Below are 14,634 nucleotides of genomic sequence, written 5' to 3'. Positions count from 1 at the left end.
AGCAGTTCCTCAATCCAACGAACAGCATGAGCAGCACGATCCTAAGTTACCAGCAAGTCTACCTACACAACAGTATCAATTATAGCTCAAATGCTATTTACATACAGGCTAATAACTCTTCTGCTTTTGAAATGCAGGCTGGCCAACTGAAAAGTTGGGGATCCATCAATTTTTCCATCATTTCCTACATCTTGTCCCTTCTCTCCACATGCAGGAGAATTCTCCCCATAATTCCCCAAGAAAGAAATTGTCACCTGAAACCTGTTAAGCTGACTTAAAAGTTTACCAGCACCAGAAGTACACATTCCTGTTCCATCCCCATATTTCAGTTGGTACACTGACACTTCCTATCCTGTTTGGCTACAGGTACATGCTTTGAACTCACTCATGAATTCTAACTGACAGCAATAGCAGTCCTGCAGCCAGACAAATTAGCTCAATAGTCTTCTGAAAACTGACCTACTGAAGAAGTTAGTGTGATGATCTGACACAATCTGATTTAGCTCCAGTGTAAGTGCTATTGCCAAATGAAAGGAGTGTGTAGGGATGGCATTTGTCAGGAACAGTGTGGTCTTAAGAACATACTCTGCCAATAAAAAGCTAAACTCCAACGCCACAATTAACAATGAAAGTCACCCATGCTCTAGATGTGCAGGTTCACTTTATAGGAAAAGTAAAAAAGTCAACAGCATTTATAATTTATTTCCTCAGACCAGATATAAGGAGTCAAGTCTGGGACATATTTAATTATACTCCAAACTCTGCTGATGAACTATTGATCAAAGATATTGTCGTGGTTTTACCCCAGATGGCAGCTGAGCACCATGCAGCTACTCGCTCACTCCTCTCCATCGGGATGGGGGAGAGAATTGGAAAAGTTAAAGTGAGAAAACTTGTGGGTTGAGATAAAGACAGTTTAATAGGGAAAGCAAAAGCTGCGCACACAAGCAAAGCAAAAGCAAGGAATTCATTCACCACTTCCCATGGGCAGGCAGGTGCTCAGCCATCTCCAGGAAAGCAGGGCTCCATCACACATAATGGTTACTTGGGAAGACAAACACCATCACTACGAATGCCGCCGCCGCCCCCCCCATCCTCTTCCCCCAAGCTCCTTATAAGCTGAGCATGACGTCATATGGTATGGAATATCCCTTTGGTCAGTCTGGGCCACCTGTCCTGTCTGTGTCTCCTCCCAACTTCTTGTGCACCCCCAGCCATCCCTCTGGCAGGGCAGTGCGAGAAGCAGAAAAGGCCTTGGCTCTGTGTAAGCACTGCTCAACAACAACAACAACATCTCTATATTATCAACACTGTTTCCAGCACAAATCCAAAACATAGCCCCATACTAGCTACTATGAAGAAAATTAACCCTCTCAGCTGAAACCAGGACACATATAAATAGGCACGCTGTAAATATCACATATATTTAGACAAGTGGTAGCAGCTATATTGAAGAACTCTGAAATATCAGATCACATTTAACAGACTGCACATCTTTCATTCAGAAAAACCTTGCAGAGCACCATCTACATAGGGAAAACATAGATCACTGAACATATCCCTAAAAAATATTTTGAGTAAAGACAACTCAATAAACTTACTATAGAAATGCCATTTACAATCTTGTTAACTCAGTTTCTAAGCAGAAAAAAAGATCAAATATAACCAGAAAAAAGAATACAAAAGCAGCAGCTAAAAAACTAAGATGGATGTTACTATAACACGCCACTACCTTTTATATACCTGCCCTAAGAATTTGTTAAGTAAAGATCTAATGGAAGCTCTCTGCCCTGCAGAGAAGATCAGTTTTGTGAAAATGCATTACAGAATACACTGAAAATAGTTGCATACTTTGAAACTTGTTACTTTAACAATATACTGCTAATAATATTGCCCTTTAAACATTTCAGATCAGTGAGAGCAAGAGATTACTGCTTAAATAGATTTGATTATAGCAAGCAAAACTTACAGTTTAATTATATGAGGATGTCTGAAGAGTTTGAGGTTCTGAATCTCCCTGCGGATTTTTCCTACAACATCAAGGCTGCGAATCTTCTGTCGATTCAGGATCTTCACTGCAACTTTATGCCCAGTCAACTCATGTTTGCCAACTGCAAGGAACAAGGAAGTATTTAGTCAGAGTTCTCATTTGCTCCGTAAAGACATTAATTGGACCATTTCAACTATAGCCAAGAAATATCACAGTTAAGATGTTAGCGTTCCACGTATCCCTATCATCTTTGGGGAGGTTGAAAGCCAGATGGCATGTCATTTCTTCTGCCCTACCCCAATTCCTCCCACAATTCTATCATTAGAAGATGAACTGGATATGTAGGAACAAACCTTAAACCTAACCCTCAGAAGTCTTGCAGCATGACTACATTTTTGCACTATTGCAAACAAACAAAACGTTTTGCATCCCAAAACACTATCATCCTTTCTAATTAGGGAGACCATTTTCTTTCCCTGTACAAGTCACTCCAAGCTTTTGGCTCACTTGGTAACCTACTGAGATGCACTCTCCTACAGCTCTTCTACTTCATCTGCAAGGATCGCTCTTACTAAAGAAATCACTGCTATCCTTCCCTCAGGAAGCCCATTTCAGCAATTACTCTAAATTACTGCTAAGAGTACCTGATCAGTTTACTTGAAAAATTAATATTTATCTGTCCTTGGAGCAGTCTGACCCTATATAAGCTCCGCATTCTGTGCAGTAAACACTAGGGCTTTATTATATAAAATAAGTGGCAAATGTTATATGAAATGCACAAAATAAAATCCAATAGTAACTATGAGAAGCAATGCAAATATGCAACCTCTTACATTCCTCAGTTTCTTTCCTACTTCTAAGAGAGTTTAATTTTTCTTTCAACAGGGGAACTTGAAAGTGTAAAGCATTTTCTAGATAGTTATCCCTCTTAAATTCCTTAATTTTGCAGGTGCTATTGGAAGTAGCCACAACAGAATTACCAAGAATATTTTTCTTAAACCCAACACTGGATCACAGATAAGCCACAGAAGGCAAGTATCTCTTCCACTAGAAGGCTTCACTATCTGCACTGGTTTCTGCATGCAGTGATTTAACACTAATATAACTAAATCACTTCCATCTGCCACCCTGAATCCTACCTTCTGAAGACAAGCCAGATTCCAGGGACACCTACATGGTTCATCCTTGTCCACTTAAAACATTGATAATAGACCTCTGCTGAACACAATAATCATTCATCTGGGTGCCTCTCCTCACTTGAAAATTTAACTAAGCCCCCAGGCTTCAAGCTTTATTTAAATATGTCCATGGGAAGCTGTGATAAACAGCAGTGATCCACAAAAATCTTTCTGGATTCAACAGATAATTTTGACAGGATTAGCAAACATCTATCAATCTGTAAATCTCATTCCTAACACAAGACTTTCCTGCTACCTTTTGCCTCTATACTGAGCTAAAAAACAATGCAAGTGAAAAGAAATTCTTAGCAGAGAGACAGAGATAACTATAAGCATCTCTGAGTGATTATTCTTACAACAAAAAATGGCCACTGTGTAAAACAAAGTTACTTCCCTACAAGAATTTAGACAGACTGATAAGTGGTGGATCATCCAAAACCCTGAACCATTGTGATGCAGTGATGAAATGTCTTTTGTACCTGAGAATATAGAAAGGCTCCACCTGCAAGATGAAAGAACAGGTCCCCTCATTTGGAGGAGCCATTACCTAAAAAAGGGCCACAATAACCAAAATGCTGGACATGCACATTTGCACTGCTGAGAAATGCAGGACAAAGCCTACATTCATCATAAGTTCTAGAAAGACCATAAAGCAGTGATAGGTGAGTGGCTAGAACTGTAAAAATCACATCACCTATGAGAATTATTTGCTTTCAATCAGATCTACAATTAAAGCAATTACATCCCCATTTTTTTCTTCAGTTCAAATGTAATCGAGATTTTAAAGGAATCCAACAAATTATATCACCTATATCCGAACCAGAAAGGGTAACAAATCACTAACATAAAACACTAGAAAAGCAACTATTCCATTCTAATTAAAGTCTTTGCCTATCAACAATGTGAACTGAGGTAAGCCAGAAGTATTTAAAAAAACCAAAACCAAACAAAAACCAACCAACTTTAATCAGCAAGTCAAAATTTAACATTAATTTGTTAGCAAAAACCAGCTTCTTAGAAACTAACAAAAAATCAGACACATTAATTTGCATCTTCCTTTGGTTTACCAAGTACTAAATTAAACACCTCCTTAAATGTAAGTAGCATATACATTTGAGCAATTCTACAGCTTAGCATATAAATATTCAGATATTTGGTTCTGACATGCATTGTGTTATAAAGTTTTGTTTACCAGCAAGTTTGTTTCATTTCTGATTTGTCAGTCTACCTTAGATGAAAACTGGAATTAAAACTCAGAAAAACATTAGAAGATCATTTATTAGCTACAACATTCTATGTTCAATATGCAAGGTACATAAGAAAAGTTTATCAAAACACATATTTTGTTCAAAGTAATTAAACAGTAACATTTGCAGTTGACTAAAATAAATTCTGGCCATCATAGCCTTCAAGACTGTGTGCCTCAAGCCTTGATTTTATTCATTGACTGGGAGAAAATAAGCTTTTCTGCTTCTTTAGGTGTTTGCCAACTTCAAATAAATTATTGAAATGAAAACATACTGTGGTTTTGCACAGGTGCAAAAAGATCCCAAAAAGCCTGTTCACTTGAGCAAGACTTTTCAAATTGAATGGTTATTTCCTTCAGTAACCCTCCCCTCCTTTTTTTAAATTCAATTTAAGATTATATCAAATTTAGCTTTTTTTAAAAAAAATTTTACTTGGATATGATCCACTGAGTATCCATTAGCACTGTTCAACGAAGATGAGTTGTCAATTTTTTTTCCTACTGTAAAGTGGCTTTGCAGCTTTGTTATTGTTTGTGTACTATCACACTAGAACTACACTGTTAATTCAAAGGAGAAAACTTAAAACCATAATAGTAGTTCAGTATGTTAAGTCTTTATCCACATGCCATAAGAACTTATTGTACGAAGCAGTTCAAGGTATCTGGTATCAGCAAAACAGCAGATACTAACTGGTAACAGACCGCTGACTACTTGTGAATTCAGCATAAAGACAGAACTGAAAGCAAGACCTCAGATGATAACATCATTTAGAAAAGAAGCCAGTGTTATCTTTACAAAAGCTACCTTGTATTACCTCTTGACAAAAGTTTTATCTATGAAGGGGAAGGCTCACAAATAAGTAGTAATCAAAATATATTTATGTTAGTCACCCTAAACCTCAATGAGCTATCAGTCCTTCAAAAGAATCACTGCAAAAAGAAGTTCCCTTTACAGATCTAACATTTCCCTACATTTCTTTATTCTTTGATAATGCCAATTGCCTTCAAGCTTCACTATGGCTATGCATAACATCAAGATTTCCAAGACAGTGTCAAAGCAGCAATGACTTCTTTTAACTGTTCAAGTGCAGGAGCAACAGTCTCTACATTCAGTTCACCAGGTCTTCAACTGGAAAAGAAAACAGATCACAAAACCATTCAGAGTAAATACAACATTCTTATGAAATACAGGTACCAATCATGAAGGCTGTAGAAAAGAGCTGAACAAGCATATGCTGTGTTTAATGAAGCATTTCTGTCATATGACAAAAAGCCAACTGGAGGCTCAGAGGAAGGTAATCATTAAAAATATGAGCTAAACAAATGTTTTCACTAATATAAAAAAAAAGAAATGAGTTAATGCTGTGCAAAGGCATATTGCTGTACAACAACAGTAGATAGCAAACTGATCTTCACTGTCCATTCCCAGGTCTCTTATCACTGCCTTAATCAAGAAGACCTATTTACATCAGTTTTGCAGGCTATACAGACCAGTGTTTTATAACCTAGTTCTACAGACTGGAACAAATATTGTATATTTACAATCTTAATTAGTACCCTCATTTTCTCAGTACAAATCACTGGAAGCCTGACTACTCTTCCCTTTATGAAAGCTAACTATTTCAAAAAATATCTGGAAATAAAGTTTGCATTTGGTTTCAGCAGGAAACATCAGCTTTTTTTTTTTTTCTTTTTTTAAAAAACACATAACTGATTTAGATTCAGTACTCTTTTACCCCAAAGCTTTTTACTTCTGTGGTATTTTAGCTTTGCCTGGATATTGGCTAGAAACAGTTGTCTTCTCCATGACTGCCCATCTAAGGCACAGTCAAATGAATTAAATCATTCAATAGTTAATTCAGGCTAGTACAGTCAGATGAACAGTTAAACTGGAAAAACATCACATCAGTAACAGTTATCTGGGAGGGTAAAAGGGTAAGTAGCAGGGTGAAGTCATCTGACAGCTACCTTGACAGCAGGAGACCTTTAAAAATTAAGCACTAGTTTTCCAACTCATCTTTTAGGGTTGCCACCACTGTTAAAATTAAAGACCCACTTTCAAGAAGCCATAAGCCTGACCCTCTACATCACGCGAGCTCTCAAGGAAAACCCTAAATGAATTAAAAAAAAGAAAGGCTGTAACATTTTTTATTATTGTCAATTGATATCAACCACCAGAGAAGGAAAATGCTGAGGATTACAGGAAAACAATCACAGAGCTGGTATTAAATGAATACAATGTGCTCGGTAAGAAAACTAGTGCATCAGAAATAAAATATGCCCTTTATGAAGTACAGCTAGAGCAAGACAAAAACAACATAGTACATCATCTAGGGACAAGATAATAAAACTTAAACAATTTGTTTATGGAAACAGAGCATTAGTCCATGAACACTAACACTTGCTTCCAGTTCCTAAATAAAAAGGGGGGAGGGCGGGGGAAGTAAGCAAACGACCACATGGTGCTCAGCTGCCGGCTGGGGCTAAACTATAACACATTGAATAATGTTAAAATTATAACAGTAGCTCCACCAATTGACCATCTTTCAAGACTTCAATTTTGTTACAGCAAAATCAAATGTAACCAAGACTATTGCTGCTAAGGGCGACTGTTGTATAGTCCTACCCCTGTGTTAGTTAATGTATATCTAAACAATGTACTAATGAAGATGTGATTGTCAAGAAGTAGAAGCGTAACTGATAAATTGTTAGTTTGACCAACAAGCCTTGAAAAACCATGTGGACTTGCCAAAAGTACCGTGGAAACTAGGGGAAAGGTAATTCCAACAGGGGGAGATCATGACCACTGACCCTAATTATATCACCTACTCAAAGGCAGAGAAAAGAACTGAGCATGCGTTCCAGTTTGCATGCTAGACGAAGAAATCTAAACCAATCATTTAATAGAATAACAGTGCATATGTGGGTTGGGTTTGCGTGGCAAGGTTTTGGTAGTGGGGGGGCTACAGGGGTGGCTTCTGTGAGAAGCTGCTAGAAGCTTCCCCTCTGTCTGATAGAGCCAATGCCAGCCAGCTCCAAGACGGACCCGCCGCTGGCCAAGGCCAAGCCAATCAGCACCTCTGTGATAACATATTTAAGAAAGAGAAAAACAGTTAGAGGGAGCTTTTGCAGCCAGAGAGAGGAGTGAGAAGATGTAAGAAACTCTGCAGACACCAAGGTCAGCGCAGAAGGAGGGGGAGGAGGTGCTCCAGGCGCCGGAGCAGAGATCCCCCTGCAGCCCATGGTGAAGACCATGGTGAAGCAGGCTGTCCCCCTGCAGCCCATGGAGGGAGGATGAGGGGGTGTAGAGATTCCACCTGCAGCCCCTGGAGGACCCCACTCTGGAGCAGGTGGAGGCACCTGAAGGAGGCTGTAACCCTGTAGGAAGCCCATGCTGGAGCAAGCTCCTGGCAGGACCTGTGGACCCATGGAGAGAGGAGCCCATGCCAGAGCAGGTTTGCTGACAGGACTTGTGACCCCGTGGGGGACCCACACTGGAGCAGTTTGCTCCTGAAGGTCTGCGCCCCATGGAAGAGACCCACCCTGGAGCAGTTCGTGAAGGACTGTAGCCCATGGGAAGGACTCACGTTGGAGAAGTTCGTGGAGGACTCTCTCCTGTGAGAGGGACTCCGTGCTGGAGCAGGGGAATGATGAGAGGAGTCCTCCCCCTGAGGATGAAGGAGCAGCAGAAACAACGTGTGATGAACTGACCGTAACCCCCATTCCCCGTCCCCCCTGTGCCTCTGAGGGGGGAGGAGGTTGAAGCCGGGAATAAAGTTGAGCCTGGGAAGATGGGAGGGGTGGGGGGAGGTGTTTTAAGATTTGGTTTTATTTCTCATTCCTCTACTCTGTTTTGCCTAGTAATAAATTAGATTAATTCCCTCTCTAAGTTCAGTTTGTTTTGTCCGTGACGATAATGTGAGTGATCTCTCCCTGTCCTTATCTCAACCCACAAGCTTTTCATTGTACCTTTTCTCCCCTGTCTAGTGAAGGAGGGGAGTGAGAGAGGCTCTGGTGGGCACCTGGCCCTCAGCCAGGGTCAACCCACCACAATATGTATTAGAAAGATGAATATGTTAATGTATACATAACCACTGATTTGGAGCTTTGGGGTGCTGTCTTGGGACAGACACCCATATCTGTGCAAATATGCAATAAAATACCTCTGCTCTGTGTGTATATTGGTGTGTTGCACACCGGGTAAACGAACCCCTAGTTTTGGGACAACATTTTTTGGTGACCCAGATGGGACCATGCTGACAGCCTTGCCCGAATTGTCTTGCCGTACCTGACTGGGAGAAGTGGACCGACTGGACTCCAACGCGCACCGACCTGTTGATTGGGGACTCCATCGGCTCCTCTCCTGCAGTTGGGTGGTAAGCGACACAGTGGTACAACACTACTCAAAAAGAGGTATTTTTTTAATAAGGGAAAAGATCTAACCTCTGGGAAGTAGCTTGCGTTTGGAGGATGTGGGGTCCCATTTGAGCTCTGCATAAGATGCATCAACAGAAGATACGTAGCAGTAGCATAGTATTGTTTCCACACTTTGTTTTGGGTAATGAAGGGAGATGTCCCTCACTTTGGTTAGTGTGTGAAACATTGGATTAGGAAATTCTTTTTCGGTACAGAATTGGGCATTGCTATTTGCCAGGAGGCACCCCTTTGTTCCCCTTTAGGATGCATCCTGAAAAATTGGAATAAGGTTGGAGGGGACCCCACGACAAATGATAAATTAAAATGATACTGTAATCAATGGTGGCCACAGTATAAATTAGATGATGGTGAAAAATAGCCTGAAAATGGATCTATTAAGTATATGAAATACCTTATGTGAATTTGTTCTTTGCTCTACCAAATGGTTGGAAAGTTAGTAAAAAATAGTGGACTTGTGGATTCTAAATATCAAAAATGGCATTTGATTAAGAAAAAGGATAGTAATTGTTGTTGTACAAGCTGTAAAACAAAAAGGAAGGGATGTATAGCACTATTAAAACTGTAATGATGACTCATAATCCTAACTGGGGTGACATTCAAGCTCTTTTGGAAAATTTGTTTAGTACAGAGGAAAAGAGAACAGTTAAAGAAAAAGCTAAAGGAGGAGTAACCCAGGAATATGGGGGAGTACCTAACATGGACATCTGTCTCCCAAGGGGGGATCTCAGGTGGGATCCAAATATTGGTGGAGGGTTACAAAAAATAAGAGTACCAAAAATTTATCCTGTATGGTATCCAGCATGGAATCCAGAAACCACAGAATTGGGCAAAATTGTATGAAATACAACAGGGAGATAAGGAACCTCCATCTGTCTTTTATGAAAGATTATGTGAAGTAGCTTGGAAGCGGACTAACCTGGACCCTGAGGACAGAAACATTTCTAAACTTTTTAATGTGGTGTTTATTGGTCAAGCAGCACCCAACATTAGAAAGAAATTACAGAAAGTAGACGGTGCTGATGGCATGACAATATCTCAATTGTTATCAATTGCTTATTGGGATTTAGAGGTAGAGGAGGAGCTCATGAAAATACCGGAGAAAACCTGTAGGAGTAAATCAGTGTGCCTATTGTAGACAAGAAGGGCACTAGAAAAAAAATTGTCCACAGAAAAAAGGAACAGAAGCAGCTAATGGGGTATTGGCAGAAATAGGGTTAGATTGAAGGGGACCAGAGGAATCTATTAAAGTCTCCCCAGCTAATCCTCTGGTTCCAGTAAAGCTGGGGAATGAAACAGTAGATTTTTTTAATAGATAGTGGAGCAACTCACTCAGTACTTACTGATTGCAAGGGACCTTTAAGTAAAATTAAAACTAGTGTAATTGGTGCCACTGGGAAAAGATCACTTTTTACACCCAACAGAGTGTACTATTGGGAACACTACGGTAACTCATTCCTTTCTCTATATGTCCGAGTGCCCCTTGCCACCGCTGGGACAAGATTTATTATGTAAGTTAAATGCACAAATAACCTTTTTCTGAAAATTCGGTACAGTTACACATTCCCCCACAAAATGCCTGGAAAGCACAGATGTGCCTACTAACTCAAGGTGAAAAGGATGATAATGCAGACATTCCGGAAGAAGTACTGGATGCTGTAATACCACTGGTATGGGCATCAGGGAAACCTGGAATTCCAGTCAGAATTGAACTGAAAGCTGGAGCCCACCTGGTAAGAAGGAAACAGTGCCCTATCAAATTAGAGGTGCGGAAGGGATTAGAACCACTCATGAATTCTTTTTTAGAACATGGGAGTGCCAATTGGAATTTAATCCTCCCATTTTGCCAGTAAGAAAGCCTAATTCTCAAGAATATACATTGGTACAAGACTTGCAGGAAATAAATACTCAGACAGTCGATGTCCACCCTGTGGTGCCAAACCCATACACATTACTTGCTTCCATCCCTGAAAGTAACATGTGTTTTACAGTTTTAGATTTAAAAGACTTTCTTTTGTATCCCATTGGATGAACAGAGTCAGCTCATTCTTGCTTTTGAATGGGAAATCCTGACTACTGGATGAAAGACTCTGACGTTATTTGGTAACGTATTGGCAAAAGAATTGGAACACTGGCAAAATACTAATGGGCATATAACTTTGTTGCAGTATGTTTATGATTTATTAATTGGCTCGAGTAATTACAGTGAACGTCTAGAAGCTACAATTAGTCTACTGATTATTTTGGGACTTGCAGGATATTGTGTTTCTAAGAAAAAAGCACAAATAGCAAAAGAGTTTGATATCTGGGATTTGAAATTATGCAGGGACAGAGGAGACTGAGTGCAGAGTGAAAGGAAGAAATTTGCAAAATTGCTGTACCAACATCAAAGAAACAACTGAGAGGATTCCTGGGCATGGCTGGATGGTGTCGGTTGTGGATCCCTAATTTTGGATTGATTGCTAAACCACTATATGCTGCCACCAAGGGTCCAGAAGGGCTATTGGAATGGACTACTGAATGCCAAAAAGGGGTTTGATGAAATCAAGAAAAGGCTTATGGGAGCTCCTGCATTAGGACTTCCAAATTTAGAAAAACCCTTTGTTATGTGTGCGTGAGAGGCAACAAGTGGCCTTAGGAGTCCTAACTCCATTGTTGGGAACTTGGAAGAGACCTGTGGGGTATTTCTCCAAACAGATGACGTCAGTAAAGGATGGCCTGCTTGCTTGAGAGCTGTTCAATTAAAATCACTGTTGCCACAAAAGGCCAGGAAACTGACTTTGGGGCAACTTATAACTGTGTCTGTGCCCCATCTCTCCCCTAGAAAACAAGGGACACCATTGGATTTCACCTAGCAGATTGGCCAAGTACCAGGCTGTGTTACTGGAACAGGATGATATTACCCCTTCAATATCTGCTACTTTAAATCCTGCGACTTTGTTGCCGATCTCAGAACAAAATGGATTACAACATGATTGCTTGACAACAATTGAGCAAGTTTATTCCAGCCAACTGGATTTCGAGTTATATATGTGCTGGATATGCAGTAGTACTGGAAGCTGAACCTTTATCCTATAATACTTCAGCCCAAAAAGAAGAGTTGATTGCTCCAACTAGAGCTTTAGAAATAAGTACTGGAAAAAAGAGCTAATATTTACACAGACTCAAAATATGCATTTGAAGTTGCCCATGTTCATGGAGCAATTTGGAAAGAAAGAGGACTTTCGACCTCACAAGGAACCCCTGTTAAATATGGAACTGAGATTATGAAGTTACTGCAATCTGTATTACAGCTGAAGAAAGTTGCAATAATTAATTGTCAGGCACAGCAAAAAGGGAATAAATCTGAGAGCGGATAGAGCTGCAAAGGAAGCAGCCCTGAAAAGACTGGATCCGAAAAATAAGATAAATTAGCTGAACAATTAGATTGTACCAAAATTGAACAAGGATGCTGAGTGACACCTTTAAAGCAACTCCTAATTCCTGACAGAACAACAGAATATGTGTTAAAGAAATTACACCAAGAAATACATATGGACTCTGATGCATTAGTCCTGGCTGCTAAAAAAAAAAGTTATAGAGCCGAAAATGTAAAGTATTGCTGCTAATAATCCAAAGGTGGAGAAAAAAAAAAACAATAGGGGGAAATGGAAAACAAGGAATAACACCCGGGGAATACTGACAAATAGATTATTCCGAGTGTACCGAGATATAACCTGTTTGTTAATTTTAACAGATACCTTTTCTGGTTGGCCTGAAGCTTTCCCCTGTTGTACCAATAAGGCAAGAGAAATAATTAAGGTAATGTTAAAAGAAACAATTCCTAGATTTGGTGTCCCAGAAGGAATATCTTCTGACAATGGACCTCACTTCATAGCAGAAGTGGTGCAAGGAATGTCAAAAATTTTGAAAATAAAATGAGATCTCCATATTCCATGGAGACCTCAATCCAGTGGGAAAGTAGAAAGAAGGAATCAGATCAAATGCACCTTAGAGGACAGGAAATTATTACAGCATACTTAATTTCTCTTTTGCAGATTTTATCTTTTTTACATAGGTATTTAAATCAGAGAGCACCATGGCCATTGGACACTCCTGTGCATCCCTTCAGCTAGAAGACCTTGTTTATATTTAGACTTGGAAGGAGTCTAGTTACTAGACAAAAGCCTGAATCTTATGTATTAGGTGTGAAAAATGGAAGTGAGACTTGCTGAAAAATAGGATTTCGATAAGTCTCAAAGGGGGGAAATTGTTACAGCAAAATCAAATATAACCAAGACTACTGCTGCTAAGGGCGACCACTGTATAGTCCTACCCCTGTGTTAATGTATATCTAAACAATGTACTAATTAAGATGTGATTGTTAAGAAGTAGAAACGTAACGGATAAATTGTTAGTTTGACCAACAAGCCTTTGTTACGGCTCAAATGGCAATAAAAAAACCCTTTCCAAACAGAAATGCAGTTTAGAAAGCCAACATTGGTCTATTCAGCGCTAGGGTGCACGAGGGATCTCTCCTCCTAACATGCATACCTAGCCTTTAATCCCTTATACATTTATACCCTTAGGTTACAAAATCACACTTACATCGCATAGTTACCTTATTGTGATTGGTAAAGAGTTTTCTTGCTTCGATTTAAAGCTATATGCTTAGAGAAATTCAAAGAGCATGCCCAGTGAGGGGTGGTCATACCTCAAAGGCAGGTAGCTTTTAGAATGGAGGTGTGTTTTGGTATTATAATTAGAGTATAATGAACAAAGTTCAGTCAAAGGACATAATTTGGACAGAAAATGAAATATTACTTGCACCCACTGCCAACTATATGCTTTATCTATTCTATCGTCCATGTCAGGCTGGGGCTATACAATGGACATAATTAGCAGCCACAAATTGGTTAACAACATCAAACGAAACAGAATCACCCAACCATCGCCATACTGTTCTGCTCAGAATGTTCCCTTCCCATCACCATGATTATCCATTCGGTTACAATTCCCCCCTTTGGAAGTTCTGAAATAATTAATTTTCAATACTTCCACTCATTATATTTCCTGGCTTACAGAGAGGTATGCACTGAATAAGACAACAGGTACAGAACTTATACAAAAATATCTTTCCTTAATTAAATAATTTACTGAATGCGACTTAGTTTCCATTTTAAAGGTTCCTCTTGTTTGGATGTCTGCTGAGACACTGCTGAGGAGGTGCCTTCTTCACACTGGTATAATGAATCCACGAATCAATCCCATCGAGTTTAATAGCTGTCTAGGTTGTGAGCAAAACCTGGAAAGGTCCTTTCCACCACTCCTTCAGTGGCTCATCTGACCACGTAGACCCAATCTCCTGGTTGGAATGCGTGGACAGTGGTGTCAAGGGACAGAGGTGCTCTGTCAGCTACAAATCTGTGGAGAGAAGGCAACACTTTCCCTAGAGATATTACATATTCTTTTAAATAATGTTTTCCTATCTGTTCAGGATCTGCTCCAGCTCTGGTAGTTTGATATGGTTTCCCATACAATATTTCAAATGGGCTTACTTTTCCAGCACTTTTTGGTTGAATTCTAATTCTTAAAAGAGCGAGAGGCAATGCGTCTGCCCACTTGATCTGGGCTTCCTGACAGATTTTACTCATTTGCCTCTTCAAATTTTGATTCATTCTTTCTACCTTTCCACTGGACTGTGGCCTCCAGGGAGTATGTAAATCCCATTTTATTCCTAATATTTTAGCTAAAATTTTAACTGATTCTGCAACAAAATGAGGTTCCCCTATCTGATGACAATCCTA

General features: G+C 39.7%; 1 protein-coding gene and 1 long non-coding RNA gene across 2 annotated transcripts in view; both read right to left on the bottom strand.

The window, feature by feature from the left end:
* The window catches only part of LOC104630680 (5'-AMP-activated protein kinase catalytic subunit alpha-1), a 54,268-nt gene that overhangs the window by 30,881 nt on the left and 8,753 nt on the right, over positions 1-14,634 (bottom strand). Inside the window, exon 2 of the mRNA XM_075739004.1 lies at positions 1,970-2,111. Within this exon, the coding sequence (XP_075595119.1) occupies positions 1,970-2,111 (142 nt within the window). The remainder of the gene's footprint in view (positions 1-1,969; positions 2,112-14,634) is intronic.
* LOC142599242 (uncharacterized) lies at positions 4,118-14,246 on the bottom strand. The gene is made up of 2 exons (XR_012832871.1): positions 13,985-14,246; positions 4,118-5,543 (listed from the first exon to the last, which is right to left on the bottom strand). It is a non-coding gene; the product is annotated as an uncharacterized LOC142599242 (long non-coding RNA).

Source organism: Balearica regulorum, chromosome W, assembly GCF_011004875.1.
Source record: "Balearica regulorum gibbericeps isolate bBalReg1 chromosome W, bBalReg1.pri, whole genome shotgun sequence".
Classification (NCBI taxonomy): domain Eukaryota; kingdom Metazoa; phylum Chordata; class Aves; order Gruiformes; family Gruidae; genus Balearica; species Balearica regulorum.
The sequence above is the reverse complement of the archived record's forward strand: the minus strand, read 5'-3'. Positions and strand labels throughout refer to the sequence as shown.